This window comes from Diadema antillarum, unplaced genomic scaffold, assembly GCF_040938485.1.
Source record: "Diadema antillarum isolate AM-2024a unplaced genomic scaffold, OU_Dant_1.0 seq00000445_RagTag, whole genome shotgun sequence".
NCBI lineage: Eukaryota > Metazoa > Echinodermata > Echinoidea > Diadematoida > Diadematidae > Diadema > Diadema antillarum.
Window position 1 is genome coordinate 164,181 of NW_027271419.1, and position 26,780 is coordinate 190,960.

The 26,780-nt window shown below is 41.4% G+C and overlaps 1 protein-coding gene across 1 annotated transcript in view; it reads left to right on the top strand.

Annotated features, from left to right (window-relative positions):
• LOC139732707 (uncharacterized) overlaps positions 1 to 26,505 on the top strand; it is a 34,870-nt gene extending 8,365 nt beyond the window's left edge. Inside the window, exons 2-3 of the mRNA XM_071643560.1 lie at positions 22,721 to 22,960; positions 25,064 to 26,505. Of these exons, the coding sequence (XP_071499661.1) occupies positions 22,721 to 22,960; positions 25,064 to 25,245 (422 nt within the window). The 3' untranslated portion in view covers positions 25,246 to 26,505. The remainder of the gene's footprint in view (positions 1 to 22,720; positions 22,961 to 25,063) is intronic.
• The last annotated feature ends 275 nt before the right edge of the window (positions 26,506 to 26,780 follow it).

Consider the following 26,780-nt stretch of genomic DNA (forward strand, 5'->3'; position numbering starts at 1 on the left):
TCAGCTTCCTCCGAGCGCGAAGCACCGCACTGCGCATGCGGTATGAGCAGAACTTGGCAATGATTGCGCGAGGCTTCCTGACATTTGAGTTGGCTGATCCCGCGCGTGAGTCCGTCGTGTTGTTCCTTGGAGCGATGCGATGCGATCGGTCAAGATCGGCCATTGTCAGGGGGATGCCAAGGCGTTCGGAGGCTAATTTGCAGATGACCTGATTGGTGTTCTCGCCGTCACTCTCTTTCACACCATAAAACTTCAGACAATTGCGCCGCGAGTATTGTTCGGCTTCGTTCATGGCGAGTGTCAGATTATTGATAGACGTTGCCTGGGCATCGACAATCCCGGTTAGCCTCTTTACCTCAGCTGCATTGGCATTCTGAGACGACTCAAGCTCCAATGATTTCCCATCGATGTGTTCTAATCGTTCCATTATGGTGGTATTGGTTTTCTCAAGCTCATTTATTCGCAGAGTGAACTTCGCGATATGTTTGTCAAAAGCCCTTTCAACTGCGCTCTCGATGGCATCTAGAAAATCTCCACTTTTGAGGTAGTCCTCAACCGCTTGAATGGCTGCTGCTTCCGCGGTAGCTTTCGCTTTGGCCGACATTTTGAAAATTAGTCACCAGTTCGTTTCACGACTATGGCAGAGACACAAAAATAGGCCTATTCCAAATTCAACACAGTTTCGAAAGAAGTGCAAATTGCAAGGTTCGTGGGAGCTCAATTTGTATCACGCACGCATGGCTATAGATAATGTAGTTTAGTTTATAAGCTTAGTCATATTCGTCTGTTGTCGATCTCATGTCAAGGCAATAGTTACGAATGAATGTCATGACATCTGTTCTGTTTCAGTAAAAGACAGAAGGCACCTCACAAATACTGCACACCGACACATTCCATGAGTGTAGGTTTATCAATTTCCATGAGTGTAGGTTTATCAATTTAAAACATCGCATTCACGGAGATGAGTGTAATGAGTGTAATATAATAATAATTATGATCAGCCCGGAATTGTTTGTGTGAGGGAACACCTCTGGCATAACGAAAAAATAAAGGAAAAGAAAGTAAGACTGGGTTTACTCAAGACAGTTGGAGTGGTTCCTCACAACAAGCATTTACCAAGCCAGGCTGATACCTACAGGATCAACACTCGACAGAGAACGCTATTAATATCTTCAAGCACATCAGACCTTTCCTCTTCAAAGATGTCACCTGCCTCCAGCCTGAGAGACTGAGGCCTCATGATAGAGCTATGAAGTGTCATCCTCAACTTATTGGCATACTTGACCACTTTGTGTTTCTTATTGTATTTTACTCTTAGAGCAGATACTGGTATTGCTTTTGGTTTGGAAACTTGGATCATGGTTGAAAACATGTTTTGCCCCATGTATGTGTGCAGCATAAATGCTGCACATTATCATAACCTACAAATGTACTTGAGTACAGCTGGTTTAGCGAAAACATTTCCACCCTACTGATTGTAGTTGGCAAGAAGGCAGGTGTGATTATCATGCCCTCAAGACACTGCTGGCTGTGGAAGACTATATGAATACTCATGGCATATCAGTACTCTACTATGAATTTACCGGTAACAATTTCAAATGCATCTTCAGATAACGTAACATTCTTAGATTTTCTTCCAGTAGTTACCATATCCTTTGTGTATTGTCTTTTGTTGACATGTGTTTATAAATGGCACTATGTAATTGCAAGTATTTACAGTTGACTTGTATAAAAAAATTATAAGCATAGAAGTTTCCTCTTCACTTCCACTGTTTTGCTGTCAGCTTACCAATAATGTGCAAATGATATTGTGATTTAGTCAGCTCATGTATTAGTAGACTGTGGTCGATATCAATGTGACATCCAGTCTTTTTTAGTGAGCCCAAGAGAGAAAAACTTGTATGTAGCTAGCCTCATCCTGAAGCAGTTGACACACGTGTTTCTTCTTTTCTGTTTTTCTGTGTCTAGTATCAGGGGGGGGGGGAGGATACCTATACTGTGTATATATATAATGATGACTTACTATTCTTCACATGTAGCTGAGCTTGGGCTGATACTAATGTAACGTGAGTACTGTAATTTCATGTGGGTATGGGAAGCATGGAAACCAACAGAAATCTCACTTAAACCTTTCCACTTGAGCATCATTGGATCTTTTTCATGAATCTACGCTCTTTCTTAGGGGGATATGGCAACATGACATACATGTAATTAAGAGTTATTGATGCCAATCTGTGACTGAATTTTGTTGTAAAGTGCTGTGAAACCAGTCATTGACTGTGTAAGGGCGCTATATAAATGATCTGATTGTATTGTATTGTATTGTATTGTATTGTATTGCATATATGACTTTTTTCTTCATTTTTCAGGGAACAGACGTTAACATTACCTCAGTTTTCATATAGCAATGGGAACAAGTAGGGTACATACTGTAGTTGAATTCCATTACTTTTATCTATTGAATTTTACTTGTAGACCACTTCATTCTGTATCTGCTTTTGGTGGAAATTGCATCCATCTTTCTGGAGTTCCATATAGATTGTTCAGCGTGTAGGCATTCTCTTTTTTCTTTCTTCCATTCTTTCCATCTATTCTGTCACGTCGTGTCCCTTATTTGCAAATAAGTATTTCATAACACTTTTCTTTTAGTGGTTCACAATATACAAGCTTGCTTTTTAGTGGACCTCTCAATTCTTTCTTTTTCTCAATTGAAACATAACTATTTTTGCCAGTATGCATGCATATGATCCTCTGCAAAGTCGAATGTATACGTTATCATAGTTCCTGATTTATTCTGTGTTGTGTTTTGTTGGAAAAAGAATGAAGAGAAAGGAATTGAATTGAATTATTTACACTGCATTATGTATTGTCTTAATTGATGGAGTTGAGATCCATTAAGTGGCATGGTAAGAGATTAAAGTGTTGCGAGTGCAATAACTCTTTACTCCAACAAATTCCACATGGAGCATGTGCCTACAATTCTATATGTATTCTTTTTCATTTTCATTTGATACTCTCTTGGAAGTATGTGTGAATATGTATGTTGCAGTTTTGTTTGCATAGTGCATGCAGTGTACCGATATACTTCTTTGTACATTTAGTACATTGTACTTTGTACATGCAGGCCTATGTTGAATGAATGAATGTATAACTGGAGTACTCTTACCCCAGTGACATAATTCTAGTGTACTTTTGTAATGAAATCGTAAAAGAAGGGTTGAAATAGGCCATGATTAATTCCATCCTACACTGCAAGTAGAAAATCCGCCCATTTGCCACATCTAGATTGCATATTTAGCAAAAACACATTACATCTTGTATGCGTAATACAGTTCCGTTAGGCCTGCATAAACACGACTGCATTCATTTTCAAGCATAGCCCTTTTCGTACTATTTCAGCTATATCACTCACCCAGCAAAACACTCCTGCATGCAACTCTTTAGAATATAAAGCTTGTTTATAGACCATTCAACATGCAGAGGAACACAATGGCTTAATATACAGTCCAACACATTCAAACTTTATTTACATGTGTACATTTGACATGCAAGACAAACAACATGGTCCCTTATCCTCTTCCTGTCTCAGCACACACATGCACTCAAACACAGACAGACACATAAACATACAATATTGTTGTAGTAACGGTAGTACTTACCGGCACTACTGGTGAGTTGCAACTGTAACTTGTCTTGTAGCTCAGTCAGTATGTCTTTCAATCAGGTTCCAGGTCACAACTGAGGGATGCGCGTACAGGCAATCCCTTTTATACCTCCCCTGTAGACAGGGGGGTTAGGGTGAAACCGCTAGGGGGCGCTACTACTACATTCCCCCCCGTTTTATAAAACAAGGGGCATAATAAGAAAAAAAAATCAACCCCGGCCAAAACAAAGACCCAACTATAACCCCCAAATCCCGCACAACCGGGGATCTCGCAGAGCCCCACCCATGGGAATGCACAATCTGACCAGCCCTCGGGGGTCTGCCGAGGGCAGTTCAGCGGGCCACCGCCTAGGTCACTCATGTACTGAGCGGAGGTGCAAGGGACCGTTGATGTTGGGAGGGAGTAAAGACCCTATAGCCCCAACTAGCATTAAAAACAACACCTTAAAATAAGGGAAACACCCCTCTCATGGGATGACCCGAGTCCCAAAATATAAGACTGTTCCTATTACAAGGAACACCAATATACAAATAAAAACCGCCAAAGAAAACATTCTTAAAACAAATACGTGCATAGAATGCAACAGAAACTTAGTTGGCGAACCATAACAATTATGTTGTTTTGGCCACCAAAACCAAAAATGCCTTTAATTTTGTTTTCAAACAGATACCTAACCAAATCTTTTTTATCCTACAAAATCCTATACAAACTATACTTTATACTTGCGTGGGGGTCTGATCCTCCCATTAGGTTATAGGACTAATATCTAGTGGTGGCAGCCACCACTCTCTTTACAGGTATTGGGCTGTATCAGCTCCAAACAGGCATGGGTGTACTTCTTACACCCAAGAAAGGTGATGGGATCTTCCTCATCGCCTTTTAAACATACTCCTCCCTAGTGTCCTAACCACCAGGGAAGCTACTCGCCCAGCATCCTGGGGAGTTATGCAGGGTAAACCCCTACCTGGAAGGTGTGATAAATCCACCTTCCACAATCACAGGAGAAAGCATCGAGGTGGTTTGTTACACCTCTGTTAACACTTTACAGGGGGTGGCCCTGATATCTATGCCTAACCCATCCCTTTCACCTTACTGCATAAGTAGCGTGGGATACCGCCACGCATACACCCTGGGTAAACTTAATCCCAAAATCTTTCTCTGGCTGGTGTATCACACCAGTAATCCTCTTCAAGGTGTTTGGAGGGATGATTGCGCGTTTCAACAAGCACACGCAAGAAGCTCGTCCATATGGTGACTGTTCACCATGCATCATTGGGATTTGAACATTCCCAATTTCTAGCCGTGAATGTTGTAGGTGCAGTATAATTCTATACTTACGGAGGAGATCTAACCCCAACAGCATTTCACCTTCGATAGGGGCCACATAAACCTCCGTCAAGAACTCACAACCCCCTAGCTTGATCCGAATGGGGTCTACAATCATACCTGGCATCCTCAAATCACGGCCATCTGCGGAAATAAACACATCCCTGATCTTTTGTGGACAAGGTTGTAACTTTTCATACACCTTGTGGGATATGATTGATATTTCCGCCGCAGTGTCCACCACTGCCTTTAGAGAATGGTTACCTACCTTTATAGGTACTGCAAACAAGGGAGTTGATCTCACCTTGCATACAGCCACCTCATCTAGGGGTGTTTGAGGGTCCAACTCCCTCAAGGGACTCACCCCACAGGATTTATCTTCATCTCTTGACTGACCTGTATTTCCTTTCTGACTAGAGGGTGCATCGCCTACCTGGTTTACTCCCTCTCTGTCTGGTGACAATATAGGAAATACTGGGATAAATTCAGGCTGGCTACTGCCATCCTCATCTCCAGCACTGTACTGGATATCAGTGGAAGGTTGGCCCTCAGTTGTGCAGGTCGGAGCAGGGCCTAATCCTCCGACCCCGACGAGTTTGACTCCTCGGTTTTCCTGAGTGGCACCTTCTTGTTGTTAGGTCTGGACATATTTGGGCAGTTCCTTTCAACATGCCCTTCCTTTCCACAGTGGACGCAAAGGGGTTGCTGTCCTGGAGAGTTTGGAGCTCCCCCAGAATTACGGGGGTTCTGTCTCTCCATTTGTTGATTCAACTGTTTTCCTAAGGACAAGTTGTCTAGCTTCCTTCCCATGGATCCCAGTATGTTTTCCATGGATGCTAGGCGATCCAACCTCTTACTCAGTCGCTCAACAGAGCCTTCTAAATTTGATAATCGGCGCTCCATTGTGGGCAAAGGTTGGCCATTTCGTGTACCTCCTTGACCTGAATGGAAGGGGGCATTTTCCACCCTACAGTCCTGGGATTCTCCCTCATCTTCTGGGTTGAGGGCCATGGTCTTGACTTGGCGTGGCCTGCCATACACTGCTATACGGGAGTGTTGATACCACCGTAAGGCTTCCACTGCGTCGTCTACATTCAGGGGGTGTCGGTCAAGGGCATACCACCCTGCCTCCTTGTCAGTACACCCCTGGCATAGACGGAGTACCAGCTGTTGCTGCACCGCTCTCTCTGGGAGTTCTGGAAACGCGCGGCTTCCCAGTTCGTTCAAACGATCTGCCCATTCGCACAGAGATTCCTCCGCGCTTTGACGGGCAGTGCTGAACTCTAATTGCGCTGCCTCCGCTGGCTCCTGACTATCAAACCGTTTTGCAAAGCGATACATGACTTCGCAATATTTCAACTCCGGTTCGCGACTCATCAGAAGCTCAAAGAAATTGCTCGCCTTCCCCAACAGGCACCAGCATAATTGATCTAAACGCTGGTCCGGGCTCCAGTTTCTCGCATTCGCGAATGCCTCAAATTTGCGGTAAAACGCCCTCCAATTACCTGTTCCATCGTAGGTAACAGTCTTTGGGAGGGGTTGGTAGCTCCAGTGGTCAGACAAGTCCGTTCCCTGCCTACCCTCGGAGAAGTCAGAAAACTCACTCCTCCTGACCGGGCTAGGATGGCGCGCCTCCTGCCTACCCCACTGGGCCTCGCTATGATCCCACCTCGCTGTACGCGAGTGTGCACGTTCCTTTGGTACGGAGTGAGCATTCTCCCTATCCCCGGAGTACTCTCTATCATTCCCACTCCTCCACCTAGGGGTACCGCATCACTGAAACCCTCGTCCCACTCCTTCACCCTCGCATTCTTGGGAGTCGGAGGCCGAGGTGTCGTAGCCAACACCACCTTCGCATGACTTCCCATAACAGATATCTTGTGGGATCCGACGCTGCACGGAATGGTGACTATTCACTGCGGCGCGCGCCTGACCGACCTGGGAAGAAGTGGTCTTCCCTGGCTGTCCCTCCCTGAGGGGAGGATATACATCATAAGGGTATGGGGAAGTCCCCCAAGACTGGACTCCTCCCCTTGATGTCTCAATGGGATCAGCAGTCGCAGTGTCTGAAGGTAAGGACTCTTCAGGCTCTAACTGCGGACAGAACACAAATTTCGGGATGAGATCCTCGATCCCTGGGATGTCAGAGGACTCCAACAAGTCCTGAGTGACATTTCCATGCTCATTCCGGAGCTTCAAAATGTCATTGACTTGGGTTAATGACAATCCAAGACGTACAAATTCACTACGGGATAAATAATTAATGGGCATCGCCATGACTAGCACCCATGCAAACAACCTATTCACTCAACGAATATGTTTTAAAACAGGTACCAATAACTAAACTAAATCAACATGTACTAATGAAGAAAAGACCTTGAACATATACTCACTGGTACTGACCAATGATATACCAATTACCACAATCTGTAATTATCATAATCAGTGACACATCATTTGACACACAAATTATTACTCACTTTAGTTTTTACTACTCAAACACTACCAAAATACTATTCAAAACAAACACCAGATACAATTGTAAACATATATGGCTACTAATTACGAACCTAAAATGGGAAATTACAATTCGTTTCTGTTGCCTGATGACACTTGAAATATAATCACAGCTGTTCCGATCTCACTCCTCCCTTATTATCACAAAAATAGGGAGGTCACAGTAACAACTCAACTTGGGTAAGACTCAGGAGTCTAGGACCTACAAATATAAAACCAGAATAGAATATGGCAATGCTAGAGAAATAAATCTGTGCTTGCAGGAAAACAGATATTTATGAAAACACAATCTCTTTACGCTTTAAGCAACGGCGTAGCCAGGATTTCATCTTAGGGGGGGCGATTAGTCTGCGAGGGAGCGAAGCGACCGAGCCCGAGCGAGCGGAGCGAGCGAGGGGGGGAGGGTGTGGGAGGGGGGTGTCCCCCCTCCCACGGTGAGAACTTTTTGCATTTGGATGTTGTAAATGGTGCAATTTGATGTATGTTTTTGCGCGTTTTATCGACGTGAAACAGTCCCACTTGTTTATGGTGGCAGTTCATTTTGATGTAGATTATTATTGAACAATTTGCCTATAAAATGGTATATATTTTAGATTCACTTCTTATATTAATTCTTTTTACTGAATATCATGAACGCGACTGAACCCGAGCGAGCGGAGCGAGCGAGGGGGTAGGGGAGGGTGTGGGAGGGTGTGGGAGGGGGGTGTCCCCCCTCCCACAGTAAGAACTTTTTGCATTTTGATGTTGCAAATGGTGCAGTTTGATGCATGATTTTGCGCGTTTTATCGACGTGAAACAGTCCCACTTGTTTATGGTAGCAGTTTATTTTGATGTAGATTATTATTGAACAATTTGCCTATAAAATGGTATAATTCAAATACACTTCTTGTATCAATTCTTTTCATTGAATATCATGAACACGACTGAACCCGAGCGAGCGGAGCGAGCGAGGGGGGAGGGGAGGGTGTGGGAGGGGGGTGTCCCCCCTCCCACGGTAGGAACTTTTTGCATTTTGATGTTGCAAATGGTGCAATTTGATGCATGTTTTTGCGCGTTTTATCGACGTGAAACAGTCCCACTTGTTTAAGGTAGCAGTATATTTTAGTGTAGATTATTATTGAACAATTTGCCTATAAAATGGTATAATTCAAATACACTTCTTGTATCAATTCTTTTCATTGAATATCATGAACACGACTGAACCCGAGCGAGGGGGTAGGGGAGGGTGTGGGAGGGGGGTGTCCCCCCTCCCACGGTGAGAACTTTTTGCATTTTGATGTTGCAAATGGTGCAATTTGATGCATGTTTTTGCGTGTTTTAACGAGTTGAAACAGTCCCACTTGTTTAAGGTTGCAGTATATTTTAGTGTAGATTATTATTGAACAATTTGCCTATAAAATGGTATAATTTTAGATACACTTCTTGTATCAATTCTTTTCACTGAATATCATGAACGCGACTAAACCCAAGCGAGCGGAGCGAGCGAGGGGGTAGGGGAGGGTGTGGGAGGGGGGTGTCCCCCCTCCCACGGTGAGAACTTTTTGCATTTTGATGTTGCAAATGGTGCAATTTGATGCATGTTTTTGCGCGTTTTATCGACGTGAAACAGTCCCACTTGTTTAAGGTAGCAGTATATTTTAGTGTAGATTATTATTGAACAATTTGCCTATAAAATGGTATAATTCAAATACACTTCTTGTATCAATTCTTTTCATTGAATATCATGAACACGACTGAACCCGAGCGAGGGGGTAGGGGAGGGTGTGGGAGGGGGGTGTCCCCCCTCCCACGGTGAGAACTTTTTGCATTTTGATGTTGCAAATGGTGCAATTTGATGCATGTTTTTGCGTGTTTTAACGAGTTGAAACAGTCCCACTTGTTTAAGGTTGCAGTATATTTTAGTGTAGATTATTATTGACCAATTTGCCTATAAAATGGTATAATTTTAGATACACTTCTTGTATCAATTCTTTTCACTGAATATCATGAACGCGACTAAATCCGAGCGAGCGGAGCGAGCGAGGGGGTAGGGGAGGGTGTGGGAGGGGGGTGTCCCCCCCTCCCACGGTGAGAACTTTTTGCATTTTGATGTTGCAAATGGTGCAATTTGATGCATGTTTTTGCGTGTTTAAACGAGTTGAAACAGTCCTACTTGTTTAAGGTTGCAGTATATTTTAGTGTAGATTATTATTGAACAATTTGCCTATAAAATGGTATAATATGAATACACAAGTCTTCTTGTACTAATTCTTACACTGAGTATCATGAACGCTGTCTGTTCAGCAATCAAACAGAAAAAGCATGCACACGAGGGTGTAGATAGGGGCATATCCCCTCCCACACGAAGGTGATTTTGCGTTTTCAGACCTGAAATTCAGCGATCTGGTGCAAATTTTTGGTGCGATACTTTTTCATCGAAGTGTTAAAATCACGGAATTTAGCTCATATTCCGAATGTGCACCATCTGTGCGTATGTATAAAGTCTAGTGAGGTAGAGCTTAGGGGAAGGGGGATTCCTCTTCCCGCTCGCGGAGCTTTTGCGTTTTTAGAATTGAAATAAAGCGATCTGGGTATAGCCACAGGAGAAGGCGTGGGCGAGTGTTAACTCTACCCTTCCCTTCCCATGGAGCTTTTATCTTTTTAAGGTTGAAATTGAGATATCTCGTACACGCATATTTGATGGAATCAACATTTGGGAAATCACCACAAAAAAAACAAACAAAAAACACCTGATTGGTGGGGGGGGGGCTGAGGGAGGAAAGGGTCGATTAAAAGGGGAAATTCCCCTTATACATGAGGGAACCTTCAGTTTTCGGAATATAAGTGATAAGTCTTGTGCACTCAGAATTATTCAGAATTTTTTGTAAATCTAAAAAGTGTACTTAGCTAGGGAAAGAGGCACAGAGGGGGAGGGTTTGGGAGGGGGATACCCCCTCCCAAGCACGAGAGATTTTGCATATTTTGAATTGAAATTCAACGATCTGGTGCACACTTTGAATGAAATGTATGTGCATGCATACAGTATACACGCATTTTTTTTTCCGCCTCCCAAATCCCCGGTCCAAATCTTAGGGGGGGCGACCGCCCCCATCGCCCCCCCCCCCTGGCTACGCCAGTGGCTTTAAGTTACCGTACAAACACAAAAGCAGAAGCAAAACAATCAGTCACAATTAACTTTACCAGCACCAGTGAAAAGGACAACACGCAATCAATGTATGCGACACACCCGACACACAGCAGCAATCCAGCACATGAGCAGTAGGCCTAAGCCAGATGCGGTTACGGATACAAAACTATTTTCGTATCTGCAAAGCAATCCAAAATGACAGTAACAGCATGAAGGTTTATACACTACAGATACTCAAAACAAGTAGTAATAATCTATAGTCCAAACAAACAAATCAAAAGTTAACGGAGTAATGTATCAGATACAGTGCACTCACCGGAATGATGTCCTTCAGCACCGCAAAATGATGCAGAATGAATGAGCCAAATTGTAGCACCAGTCAAAGGACAGTCACACAAACAATTAAAAATTATTGTATAAACGGTTGCAATTCCGCACAGCGAAAGGAGAAATGCAATCCAATCCTCCTAAGTAAAGGAGAAAATAATGACAGGCCCTCCTCACCAAAGAGGAGTGAATGGTGCCCACCAACTTCCTCCCTCCTTCCCAATCGAAAAGAAGGACGTAGCACTCCCTCACGTAAAGGGGGATACCTCCCACAAAAAGTGGGGAAAAGCACAGACTTCCGCTGCCGCTAATCGCGGGGCAAAATACTCCCGCGAAAATAGAAAAACACGAACGTTCCACAAGTAACAGCTTGAGAGAAAGAGGAGAGCAATGGAAAGGGCAGAATAGAGGTGGCAAGAACAGTCAGAATGACAGCAGAAAGTGAAAATGTCGACGCAACAAACAAGGAGAGAATGAGCGCGACAATAGAAAACGCGATCGAGAAAGGAAGGTGATCGCGCTTCGAATCTCGCAGGTCGCGAAAAGTAGGAGAGGGCGCGACAGAGAAAACAGAAGAAGAACACGAATAGCCGCGCTATACGAATACACACTAAAAGGGGAACGCGATGCCGGAGAGGTCCAGCACAACAGGCGCGCAGCTCACCGCAGGGAAATACCCTCCCTCCTTACACACGATGGACGTGGAGAACTGTGCACGCCAGAGCCTGAACACACTGGAAGCTTTGACAGAACGGCTAGCGAGTGCAGTGAATACACCCCGCACACACGAGCTATCCGTCAACGCTATCGCGCGAAATATCAGGCAAGTTAAAACTCGCCTGAACTGGGACACACAGGTATACACAGGGATACAACACGCAACGAATACAGTGATATCACGCAACGAATGGGGCAAGGGAGGTCCACCTACCCAAGCCACCGAGACACACGTGTGGAACGAAACACGTGAAACAATTATGACAACTGTAGATCTAGCACGCAGACGACCACCACGCAAATACACGTAACGCGTATACAGGGCTAGACCGAGATCTAGACCTGGACCACGTTTAAAAAGAAAAACGCACCACGCAAACAATGACAATCGCACTCACAAGCTGAAATCACGCCGAAGAATAATTTCAGCAAACACCATCGACAATCAAACTAACAAACGAAACACGCTTGCAACTAGAACAATCAGAAAAGATGATATTTCAATGAATTTGGAGCTCCCTGAATACAGGTGGGCCTGGTCTAGTGCAAGATGTTACAAATCACGCACTGTCACTCAAACAATCAACACACTCCTCCTCCCCAACAAGCAAAATTACCAATGAAAACGATTACACCAAGACAAGTAGACAAAACAAGCACAAAACGAGTTACACCACAGGAACAATCGACAAACGTGGACACCGCCAAGCTCCCTCGCGCTGCCAAGAGCTCTCGCCTCGGCTCCGTCGCATGTGCTCCACCCTTCGCGTATCGGTGCGGTATAGGAGTGCAACGCCTGTTGGCGAAAATGATAGCGGCAGCGGAGTCAGCCTAAAATGCGGCTCTATGTCCACGAAAACAATGGCACAGGAAGTAGGACAATTGTCCGTGACGCCACTGTTGTAGTAACGGTAGTACTTACCGGCACTACTGGTGAGTTGCAACTGTAACTTGTCTTGTAGCTCAGTCAGTATGTCTTTCAATCAGGTTCCAGGTCACAACTGAGGGATGCGCGTTATGGAACGCCATTAAGGAAACAATACAAAATTCATTTCACTCCAGCCAATATTCATTTCACTTTTAACAAATACATTTCACTCACAAACATTGATTTTACTTTATATAAAAATACATTTCACTTTTCACAATAATACATTTCACTTTTAAATTAAAATTCATTTCACTTTTAAATTAGAGTTCATTTCACTTTTCACAAAAATACATTTCACTTTTGAATTAAACTTCATCTTACTTTTCACAAAAATACATTTCACTTTTGAATTAAAATTCATTTCACTTTTCACAAAAATACATTTCACTTTTACATAAAGATTCATTTCACTTTTCACAAAAATACATTTCACTTTTAAATACAAATTCATTTCACTCTTCACAAAAATACATTTCACTTTGGCGTACCATATCACTCAGACGAAACCATTTCACTGCGCTAAAACCATTTCACTCTGATAAAACCATTTCACTCCGATAAAAAAAAAAATACGTTCCTCTTTTTTCCCGGCCAAAAGGTGGCGCCAGTCTGAGAGGAGTCACAGTGCCATGGCACTTAGCACTGAGCTGAGGTGAGTGGCCGGCCAGCTGGCCGGCTGGCTATGCAGTACCTAGATTTAGCGCGCTACGCTGGCGCGGAAGCGACGCGAGGCGAGCTACGCAGTCGACGGTCCTCGCCTCGGCCTCACTCACTAATATGCACGCTCGTGCCGTTACATGCATACTACATCGAGAATTGAATCTACGCCTGACTTGCTGAATAATTAACGTGTGTTTTACAACGCTTTTCAACAGCGATGTTGTGGGGTAAGTTTGATGTCTGACTTCTTGTGATCGACATGCTATTTTATCCGGTTCAAAATGAGTATTTTTTTGCCGTTTAAATAGTATCTCGAAGTTGACATAGTATTTTTCCTCTTTCAAAACATTCCCGTGTTTATAGCTGGCTGCTGACCCATCTAAAAAGGGGATTGATGTGATTTTTTGTTCATCAGGTCGGCAATACTTCGTGCTTTACGCAGATACCAAGATCGACGGTGCCCTAGAAGCATAACTTGTTAAAAATTAGGCCTGAAGATTGCATTTTTAGAGGCCAAATAGTGTATTCTAGTCCTCCGGAAGGTCACGTGATCGCATCTAGTGCGGAAGGGGACTTTTTCGGACCGTAAATGCACCGTTGTTAACGATCTCTGCGGAGGTGCAGGGTCAGTCCCATATATTGAAATTAGCGTTGTTCATTCGCTCAATTGGAACTTCGTGATATCTAGCCCCGGAGACCGCGCCGCCACACTGCGTGTGGCGGCTGTCGCAGTTACGTGATATCGTGTGTTGTGTACAGTGAGTCAGTGTAGGCCGGTGGCGGTAGGCCTACAATTGTATGTGGCGATGGCAATTTGTAAATTTGAATTTACAACTTATTCACAAAAATTGTACAGTGTACAATGTGTATGCTGTCTATAATAAACAGGGTCTTAGTCTTCATCTCTTAGTAGTTAATTATATGATTTAGGCACCTACTCATCACTTAATACAAACAAGAACAATATAGATTCAATATTATTATTATTATTAGTTTTTTTTTCTTTCGCATGGAGAAAGAAGGCACAAGAGCGATTCTAGTATTTGATGTAAACATAATTTTCATGACATGTTTAAGAGTTGACCCGGCTGCAATGTTAACACTAATAGAGTACCAGGCTATTTGAATTTTTCAAGTTGGTATACAGGGTGTCAGTAAATATAGAGATGTATTATTAGTCTTCCGCATCTACAATTTGTAACAATAAAGTTTACGAGGGTGTCTGAATGAATGCAATTATTCTCAGAATAATATGAAGAGTTTGTTCGCAAAAACCGATAAGTCCATATTTGCCAAATGGAGATATTTGCGATTAAAGGTCAGGAAAAATAAAGAGAATACTAAGAAAATTTTTGCTTCTTTTGACCATAACTTCAAAAATGCCCTTTTATATGTAGTGACCAATATCTCATTTAAAAGGTGTTATTTTGTACTTTATGACAGAGACCGTACTTGAAAATCTTCAAAAATGGACTTATCGGTTTTTGCGAACAGACTCTTCATATGTTTACCATAGTACAGTGCATGTCTGTAGTTTCTCTCTGCTTGAATTGGGGTTTACTCCAACATAATGTTTTCGGACATGTTATTGTGAATAATGGTTTATAATATCATCTATGATTAATTTTCTCTATTTGTGTCACATTGTATATGTAGGTATCCCCAGTACCTGACATCACACCGATGGAACATGCATATTTAAGGTGATTCTCTTCTCTGTGGCCTCCAGGAAAATCTGCATGACATAAACGCGAAGATCTACACTGTCAGTTCTATAGTGTATTTTGTTTTCTTGGATGCACACGTACCATTCAATCTCTGACAGATTTTTATCAAGGAGAGCACTGCTGTTTTGCAAGCGCTGAGTGACTTCCTCACAAGAATAGAAACAACTGATTAGTACACCTGTCAACTTTTTCATTCCATTGAAAAACCTGGAGCAGTATGTGATCATGATAACCTACCTCAGAAAGGTGCTAAATATGTGATATGATACAATAGGAAGAATGAAGTTGATATACAATTGTAACATATTACAGTATGCTACTGTATATCAACTTCATTCATCTTTACGGTAACATTTTTAGTAAAGAGGATGTACATGTATATTCTTTGAAAAGCACGGTTGTTGTAGTAAATGTGAAGTTCGACCATTACAGATACATCAATGTGTGGAACTATGCAAGATAGTATATGTTAAATTATGTGCATTTAAATTACTTTGGAGTTTGTACAGATGGCAGAATTATGAGCCCTGATTAAACTAAATATTATCCTTCATGATATTCTTGATAAATGTTATGGAAGCAAGTACATTGTACAGTATGAAGTAGTATCTGGACGTACAGCCATTACTCGACAGGGGCATGTCTTGTTGCTGAAGGTATGAATTTAATTTGTACATCATCACTGAAGCACTATAAGAGGTTTAGTTAGTACATGTATGCATGTTTTATTGCTAATATTTTGGTTGTGACCCATTTCAGAAGAGGTTTCAAAGATGTAAGAATTCTGTTCGATCAGGAAGATACACAAGGTATGTCACCAAAAGGAATTGAACGGTCAAGAAGGGATAAGGAAGATGAAGATTTTGACACAACAGTTAGATAGATGATACATTACATTAGTACTTCCCCCAAATCAACCAAAATTTTGAACATGTTCGCATTGAACGGGCATGCTCTTATTAGATACCTATAAAGAAAAATTGTGGACCTTGTGAAAGGTAAGATGAGCAGATTATTATAACACCTGGGGGGGGGGGGGGTTTCATGTTGGCCTGTAGTCTACCCCAGGGTTGTCGAGTGTTGTTACTGGTAAGGGGTTCGAATACACATTTGTATCATTCACTCAGTCATAACCATGAAGAGAGTGACACACAGATATTTTAAATGTGTATGATACTGCTTGTGTACATGTACTGATACATGTGTATTCAGTTGACAGAGATGTTGGGATGATTAGTTTGCCTTTTGACATTTCAGATAAGATTATATACAGTCAATGCTAAAGTTGGGAATAAAAGATTTCTTCACATAGATGTTTTGCAAGATGCTATAAGGCCAAATCTAATCTGTCTGCTTCGATTTCCAGTAATATTGATGTTTTAAAGTTACTTAAAATTTTTTATCTGTTTAGTTTCCAGTAAGTGAACTTCATACATTGGCGGATCCAGTTAGGACCGCAACTGGCGCACGCCCCCCTTTATTTTTTGTTTAAACAAAAGAAATTAAAAGAAAAAATGGGGGGAGGGGTGCATGCGCCCCCCTTTAATTTTGTAAACGCGTCCCCTCTTTACGGAATTCCTGGATCCGCCCCTGCTTCATATGTAGTATGTACACTTCTGAATTGTTGATGCAGCTGCCAGTTCATGTGTTTGAAACATTGGCAGTGTGACCAATAGATACATTGTACTTGCCTTCAAAGTATTTAAGGGCATATGTACACCTTCAAAACATTCTCTGCTGTTTGGACTGTCGATGAAGTTTATATATTTTGTACATGTTTCATTTTGTTTCCAGTAAGTACACTTCATATGTATACATGTACACCTTCAAATTGCTCTTGCAGCTGCCAGTTTACTGTCACCCTCTATTCATGTGTGTGAAACCTTGGCGATTTGAATACTATAGTAGATACACGTATGTGTACCTGCCTTCAGAGTACTCAAGGGCATTTGTACACCCTCAAACATTCATGCAGTTTGAACTATTAATGAAGTTATCTCTGTACATGTATCATTTGAGTGAAACCTTGCCAAAAGTGTAGATGGCATGTAATTTACAGAGTATTGCCTCAAAACATTTGTGGTATTCTTGCTTGATTTTATTCACTTACATAACATTCAAGCCATATTCACAACTGTTTCATGTTTGTGCAACATCGGTATCAGTATAGTTTGTTTATTGCCAGTGTTAAAATTTGCCGGCATTTTATTTGTACAGATCTGCTCCATACAATGTAGCTCTGCAATTGTTCAAACTACCTGGTACATTCATTTGCTCTTGTCTTATTACTGAGCTTCACCAGAAGAATTTTTTTTTTTGAAATGTTCACTGTACATCACTGTTGTAGTCAAGACAGACTGATCCTACTCGCGTTCCTACATGTACTCACAAGACCGCTGACAGTTGTACCTTTCGCAGGTCTCTTACATGCCACTTGGCTGGAGACTGAGTCCAATACCACCACCAAAAAATGAATTAAAAATAATTAATAAATGAATGAATAAATAAATGAGAGTTATAAATAAAAAAAAATGAAATGATCTAAAACTGCATTTGACTATACTGCTAAAAAGTAGATAAAACTGTAGACTGCTTATGCAGCTCTTACTTTAGGTATTATTTTTTTTTGTTATGTGTGTGATACATTGTCATGAAGATTGGTGGATACCTTGAAACTTAACTGCAATGTAGTTCTTTCAACACTTACATGTAATAAACAAATATATATATATATATATATATATATATATGGAGATGTATATACATTTATAAAGAAAAAAAAACTTGTGGATTGTGCTCCTTTCTCTGTTGTTATTAATGAAAAAAAAGGTATTTTATTAATTGATGAGAATGGCACGTGCAATAATATATGTAAATTTCTCTGCCTAGTTAGGTAGGCCTATAGTAATAGAGTGAAGTAATGTAGTGAAGTCCTTGGGATCAACAGCTTTCTTTTGTTATATCAAAATGTTGTTATAACCAAGCATGTAAAAAAAAAGTGGATAATGTAAGCGGAATTTTGATATAATGTAACTGTGTTCACTTTAGCGGAGTGAACGGTATAAGTAGTGGTTATAATATATTTGAGTGGATGCTTAGGATGCTTTGAATTGAGAGAGAGTGATGTGAATGATTGATGGCAGAATGAAACTGAGAATCAGACACTTCCTGTTGACGAAATCAGAAGGGTGGACAAAAGCAAACAAAACAAGCATACATTGTATTATGAATAACAAGAACAAGACATACAATCAAAAAAAAGAGGGAGAGAGAGAGAGAGAGAGGGAGGCCCAGCAAGAGGCTGTAGACTATTAGTACGTAATGTCTAATGACAGACACAAGCACAGTATATCACAGCTAGACGCTCGAAACTGACCACGTGTATTTACGCTGGGGTCGCTCATACAGTAACACACACGTACAAAGGCATCGAGGGCACACGTTAATTTCTATATGTGGGACAGTACATTACTTCGCGATTTCGTGCCGAGAAAAAAAGGAATGACATCCCTATGATATCAGCTGGCTGCTGACCCATCTACAAATCATCACATTACACTTTTAGGTATCATCTTAAAGCTGAATAAATTTCCTTTTACATGATATAACTTTTGTTGGTGCCCCACGATGAAAAAGAAGACTTTTAGGAGAATTTTAGAAGAATATCTGTATCCATTATTTCCGGAACATCTGCAATTAGTTAGCCACGAAGTTGATAATCTTTCATGTCGTTCTTGGAAAAATCAACAAGATAGCATCCAAGTTTTAACCTTTACCTATCAAATAAAAGAAAATTCATGTGAAAACGTAATTCAGTGACCAAGATATGAGCATTTCAAAACGATTCTCCAATCGCGCTCTATGACTTGCGGGGTCAACTCGCGTGCGAGGACTTGGATATTCTAGACGGGTTTTTTTCGGGCTTGCCGACTGACTGGCTTCTCAGTAAATCTAGGTATAGTACTGCATGCATAGCCAGCCGGCCAGCTGGCCGGCTACTCACCTCAGCTCAGTGCTAACAAAGTGCCATGGCACTGTGACTCCTCTCAGACTGGCGCCACCTTTTGGCCGGGAAAAAAGAGGAACGTATTTTTTTGTATCAGAGTGAAATGGTTTTATCAGAGTGAAATGGTTTTAGCGCAGTGAAATGGTTTCGTCTGAGTGATATGGTACGCCAAAGTGAAATGTATTTTTGTGAAGAGTGAAATGAATTTGTATCTAAAAGTGAAATGTATTTTTATGAAAAGTGAAATGAATCTTTATGTAAAAGTGAAATGTATTTTTGTGAAAAGTGAAATGAATTTTAATTCAAAAGTGAAATGTATTTTTGTCAAAAGTGAGATGAAGTTTAATGCAAAAGTGAAATGTATTTTTGTGAAAAGTGAAATGAATTTTAATTTAAAAGTGAAATGTATTATTGTGAAAAGTGAAATGAATATTGGCTGGAGTGAAATGAATTTTGTATTGTTTCCTTAATGGCGTTCCATAGCGCGTACAGGCAATCCCTTTTATACCTCCCCTGTAGACAGGGGGGTTAGGGTGAAACCGCTAGGGGGCGCTACTACTACAATATACATACACGCGAGTGCACACAGATGTACACGCATACATACACACATCCACTTTCACATGCAGGGGAACACAATGATGGCTTAAAGTGAAAACTAAGTTTCGGTAAGTGCTGGAGAACCCGTCTAGCACCATTTCATTTTTACTTGCAATATATCGAAAGAGTCCACGAAGAAACTTACCTGGCTGACGCAGTTTGCCGGAATGATGAGTCGATTTGGAGTATTTTGAGAAAAATAATAATAGTAGGAAAACCGACTTTTATTCCAGAAGGCTCCAGACTAACTCGGTCTCGGGAAAAATTCGACCCTACTTCAGACAATTCACACGCAGTAAGTGACCGCCACATTCTACTGGCCACTGCAAAGTACCAAATGAGGCCTAACTGAATGGACAGGAAAGTGCGTGCTAACGTAATCCTGTACAAAACACTTGAAACAAAAATGACAGCGCGCGGTCCTCAGTTGCTGAGACGCGCGGTCTTTGGAGTTTTTGTTGTTGTTTATCAAGGGCCTTTGATTGTTTTAGAGGTGCTTGATAGGCGCACACTAATTTTGCTTGCGCGCAAAAGAGGTTTTGGATGCGCGCGTTGTAGCAACTCGGACCATTACTGCGAGAAGCCAGAACACGAAGCGCTAGTTTATACAGGCGGCTCCCATAGGACAACACTGTACAATCAGAGGGACAACCATTACAACTCATCCCGCCGTCAAAGCGAAGCCGAGTTATCCCCAAGTCCGAGTTTAGCCTGACCCCGTTCGGGTAAGTTCTGAGACTGAACCTTTTTGGTTAATATTTCGCATTTTCGTCGTTACCCATCGAATATCTTGTAATAACATCGTTATCCTGCACATTTCCTAAGCATACGTTCACATTTGGGAGCGAAATTTGACAACTTTTGCAGGCCTACCAGAACTTTGTTTGGGCTTTAACATACAACCCAACACAAACATTATTTACATGACTGAAGTTTACATTAAACACGCACGACAAAAACATGGTCTCTTATCATCTTCCTGTCTCACTCACACTCAGGCCTACATACACTCAAACACAAACAGACAGACACACAAATCTACAATGTACATACATGTAGATAACACACAAGTACACATTCACACACATACACACATCCACTTCTCAATCGGATACATTCTGTTACCTATATCCAACGACATGTTTCTCTAATGCGTGTTTTATACTGAAAGCCCAAATTCGTTTAGAATTTGAAATGCAAGTCTTATTTTCATGGTTATCATGGCAACGATGATTTCATAGAATACTTAATTTTTACATCATATCATCCATGACAAGACTTGATGGGGGTAAGATTCCAACTTTGATGAATAACGGAACAAAACTGTGGGACTTTGAGCTGTTAAAGGGGCACAGTGTTCCCCGTCCATGACTTACGCGCGCGCATGCATAAACGCGTAAAAAGTTGCAGATTTGGTTAAAACATGCTTCTTTAAATGTCATAATTGGGGCACTTAGGAGTGGAATTTCAAAAAACGGTTTTCATATCTAAATACATCAGAATTCGCTCTTCAATATGGCGGTGAAAACTCAATTTCGGTATTTTACGGCCTAAGGGTCCTTTTCTCGCGTCACGGCCCATATGTATGATTATGTATACATTATATATGAATATGTATATGTATATGTATGTATATAGAAGAAAGAGTCTCAAGTACGCCATGGATCCAACGATTACAAAATTTTTTATTACAAAATTTTCGGTCTGCCTCAGACCTTCGTCAGTGCAAAGACAATGATGGACAATGATTGTCCATTATTGTCTTTGCACTGACGAAGGTCTGAGGCAGACCGAAAATTTTGTAATAAAAAATATGTATATGTATATGTATGTATATATAGAAGAAAGAGTCTCAAGTACGCCATGGATCCAACGATTACAAATTTTTTTATTACAAAATTTTCGGTCTGCCTCAGACCTTCGTCAGTGCAAAGACAATGATGGACAATGATTGTCCATTATTGTCTTTGCACTGACGAAGGTCTGAGGCAGACCGAAAATTTTGTAATAAAAAATTTTGTAATCGTTGGATCCATGGCGCACTTGAGACTCTTTCTTCTAATAATTACAACATTCGAAATCCAACACGTGGAAAATTCCAATATGTATGTATATATATATATATATATATATATATATACCATATATAATATATCCGTTTGGTATACATCCGTTGGGAATATTATAGTTTGATCAGGATTGATGAAATGTGTTCGATGCTGTAAAGCAGAGCGTATTATAGGCGTACCTGTGCTTTGGTGCCTTGTCCGCCAACGGCGGTTTCACGCTTGCTTTGCGACCTTCAGGCAGACTGACTTTCAAAGTGATGTGCTTCTGTGTTTACGAGTATGCGGTGCGGTGGATCGGCTTGACACATGGATGGTTTGCCTGTTCCGGTGTCTGCACATTTTGTTACAAGTTCGGACCTTTTGTTGAGCGCGTTTTTGTTTCGGATGATGATGACCTTCTCATCGAGGCATAGATTGCACTGGCCACTCTTTCATAGAGTTAAATTTGACTTGTTTCTAATGTCCCGCTTTAGCGTGAAGTTTGCTGAATGGATAAAGTCCCCGTGTGGAGCAACAGATGAAGAGGATTGGCAGTATCGACTGTTTTATTAAAACATTTATATAAAGTCGCCCCCCTCCAGTTCATGTCTCCGGCCATGTCCTCTGACTGATACAATTCAAAGCAGCGTTTCTTTGAGATCGACTGCTTATAATATATTTTTTAATGAATTTACTATTATTACAATTAATTTTGCACGATAGATAATTCTATTTTTGATATTTTACCGTGTGTTATTTTTCTTTTGATTCTACAGGATTCTAATTCGTGCGTTAGATAGTTTGCTTGTAATGCTGAATGGATAAAGTCCCCGTGCGGAGCAACAGATGAAGAGAATTGACAGTATCGGCTGCTGTATTTAAATTCCACGCAAATCACATCAATTCACTTGTTCTTGTTCTTCCTCAGTTCCTTGCCGTTATCACCCTGTCATTTCCAAGTATCCCGGGTCAAACGTGAAATCGTACATCAAACATTCTGCCATGCGATAGCACAGAAACTGAAAAAAAACATTACTTAGACATTATGATGTATGTTTCCTCCTTTCAGAACTGCAAGCTAACGACACCTCATCGTCAGCGGTACCAAACGATAATAGCGGAGAAGCTTCGCAGGATCGCGTACCAGGTCCACCGACCCGTAAGAAGCTGCATGTACGGTTTGCACCGTCACTTTGGAGAGGTACAATAGTACGTACGAAACGCCATGCTTTATCGAGTCCATCGACGTCACAACTAAGTCCGATTCAGGCCTTCCTTTCTACCACGGGACAACCGAAAGGTGCATCCGGTAAATAATATCGCTATCTCTCTGTTATACTTATATAATATTGACTGGCCCTGAGGGAGGTACCAGAAAATATTGCCCAAACTGAAAGCATATTTCCCGAGTCGAAGACGAGGGCAATATGTTTTCAGCGCGGGCAATATTTATCTGGTACCTCCCGAAAGAAAGGCCAGTCAATATCATAATTATTACCTATCCCCCTAGGTACGTAAATTAAGGAAAAATGTAAATACGGCTACACACTATATATGATACAGATCAAGGCACATTTGACTACCTGTAGACCATCAACATGTTGAATAATTGCAAAATTGTTCATCAATGTATATCATTCAACTCCAACTTCAAAGATACATGTAGTTATAGCAGGCAAACTTCAAACTTCTGAACGTTCTTACACTTTATTTTTACTTCTCTGTTAAAGTTTGAGAGTTGTAAAACTGATGGTCACTGTGCACTTACTGATCACAAATGGACTAGTCATTGCCTATAGTGCTGCTGTAAGTGGTCGACCTTGTATGAGTTGATTTATCAGCGTTCTTCTGCGGTGCGTGTAACTGACACCCTGGACGTCCTGGAATGTTTTCTTTTCGTGGTCGGAGAGAGATTCCACTCTTTCTCTTCCCACCTCCCCAAACCGGAAGACTGCACTGTTTGCACATACTGTTACTGTTACGCAGCGACGTGGCGAAAAGCATATTGACTGCTGACCTTTAACCCTGCAAAATAACAACTCCTGACCTTTAACCCTGCAAAATAACAACCGGAATTGCCTCGCAAAACTCCCTCGTATAGGTAATAATTATCATTATTACACATGATTCGTTCAATATGGTTGTTGCACAACACCCCGTGGATCAAGTACATCATTTTACATTCTTAAATTTGTTGTGAGATGACAATATAGGCAATTTCATATTGAAAACATGTTGAAGAGGATTTGAAAGATGGTCGGCTTTCTTGGAAGACTGAGACACTCTGAGTCAGTTTTGGAATTGATCTCTGATATACAAATCACTTATTGTTCCTCATTTTGATATGGTAGCCACATATACGGCTCATCGTTCAAGAAACATTTCGATGAACTCCCCCCCCCCCCCCCCCCCGAAAAAAAAATACAGAATAGGGCTGGTCGAATTACACAAAGTTTGCAACCTGACTAGTACGTTTCTGTTCTTGAGATGCATAACCCTTTAAATTGGCAACTTCTTGATCAAAGAAAACAGGACCCCTCTCTTGTTATCATGTATAAAGTAATGAGTAATTTGTCTTCTTTTGTATTTTAGAATTAATTTACGCTTAAGACTACTAAAACCAAGAACTGAATATTTGAAAAGACCTTCCGATATTAAAATCTAAATACAGTGTAGATATTCTGTAAAGGTCACTGCCTATCAATATACTGATTTACATTTTTTTTTTAATTTAAAGAAATATTTGTCTTCTCTATTTAGTTCAGGCAAAGTAATTTATGGCTTATTATGTTATCCTTTTTTTTTCTTTGTATCGTCCTTTTTTTTTGTTATTTGCATGTACCAATATTGTAATAGTGAAATATGTAATTGTGCTGTTTTTTCTCGATTCATCTGTTTCATATTCTATCACCTGTCTATATTGTATTTGGTAATTTTGACGTTCTGGATTCCATGGAAAACCAGCGATGTCATGTTGGCATCGCTGAATATGGGCTATCCAGCCATCATCTTTTTCACGGAAAATAAAATCAATCATTTAAACTTTGATTAGTGTTGTTCTTCTTAATCACATTCTGTAATGTTATCTATGTTTTGTAATGTGAAGGTTTCTGTAGTGGATAAACATATTGACCTTCACGTGCCAAGTGCTTAGATTCTTGGAAAAGACGTTTTATCATTTACCTAAGGTGACCAGAGGGTACTGGTCAATGCAGCGGTAATGAAGACTGCAGGGTCTCTGAAAGCGCAGTTCAAACAAAGCAAAGTCTCTATCCTTGGGTAACCAGTACCCCGAGACAAACATGAAATGGTATTTATGTTAAATATTTTGCCATACGGTATAAAAACACAACAGCCGTAAAAAGGACATTGGTATCCTATTTCATACACTGTACGTTTCCTTTGTTTTCAGAACTGCAAGCAAACAACACCTCTCCGTCAGAGGCACCAGATGATGCTAATGAGGAAGGTTCGCGTGAAGCAGGTCCATCGACCCTCAAGAAGCCGCGTCTGAATATTTCACTGTCAGGTGCAAGTAGTATAGATGAAGGTAGTTCCCACAGTCTGGGTACCAAAGCCAGATTTTGGGCCTAAAATGCCATACTTTATCGAGTCCATCGACTTCACAGCAGACCCGCACTTCTACCATGGAACAACCAACAACCGCTACACATCATTCACGAGGGCTATACGGGAGATGACTGCGTCTTCCTCGTCATACATTCCCTTTCATTTATCCTCAGACTCAGAGTCAGATACCTAGGCCTACCGTTCAGGTGGAGTTAACACGTACCACATCTCGTCTTACTTCTCCGGTGTTTCAAGCTCCAAGTAGTAGATCAAGGTCTCAATTTGATAGACCGCCTCGCTATGAAGCACGAAAGACCTTTCTGATGTTTAACGATAATAAATTATGATAAACATTGTAGCAGGCTTTCCGTAGGAAACAAGCAATCAAAAGGGTAGCAATACAGAGAGGTTGCCATTTCAACCAGGACACAAATTGACTTTCTGGTGTAGTAGAATTTTAACTGTAGGAAGGTCCCAAAGTGGTGAAACCCATGTAGATCCGGTCTTCTTCCGCGGGACGACCGAAAGGTGCATCCGGTAGCCAGGTAGAACCATACTGAGTAGGAGACAGCTAAAATGGTCACGCGTATAATGGAACTAATTACCTCCGCCAAGAGGGGAGGTTATGTTTTCGTTACCGTTGGTTTGTTACCTCCGCCAAGGGAGGAGGTTATGTTTTCGTTACCGTTGGTTTGTTCGTTAGTTAGTTCGTTAGTTAGTTTATAGTTAGTTTGTTTGTCTGTGTGCAAAATAACTCAAAAAGCAGTGAACGGATTGGAATGAAACTTGCAGGAAAGGTTGAGAATGACACAAGTACCAAACGATTAACTTTTGGCAGTGATCTGAGAATTTGGGGGGAATTTATGAAGGATTTTTGACATTTTGGCAGGCAGGGTCAATGAACTTGGGATTTCAGGCTGCGCGTATTTGAGGTTTGCCTGCGCGTACTAAAGTGCCAAGTGCTCTAGTTTCTGCTGGGGTGAGGCGCGCCGTGCAGCTGAGGGTTTATGACGTCACAAAGGCTTCTATATTGGGAAATCTGGCAACTTTCAGCACACAATGCAGTACGCATGGGTTGAAATCAATAGTGAGGTTCACACCTAGGTCCCTTTACCTTAAAGGCAGCCGATCGCCATCCCTAATGGTACGTAAACTCCGAACGACCGAAGTTTGTGCATGCAATTGCGCAATGCTACCACTGAGACAAGTGTGTGTGTGTGCGTGTGTGTGTACGCATCATACACAAATATTGTCACCGCGAGCTGCGGTGATTGGAGGAGAGAGGCCAGAAGACGCGTGGCTCTTTCGGCCTCTCTTCATGTGCATGCGCACTGAGGCCCGTATTCTGCTAAAAACTTAGACCCGAGTTTAAACCCACGCCTGGGTCTAAAGTGGGTTTTTTGGGTTTAAACCTGAGTCTAAACCACCAGTTTAGACCCAGGTTTAAACCCAGGTTTAATTTGTATTCTACTAAGTCCAGCTGTGGTCTAAATTGGGTTTAAATTAAACCTACCCAGGAGGAGGTTTATTTCGAGTTTAAATCGAGTCAAACGATGACT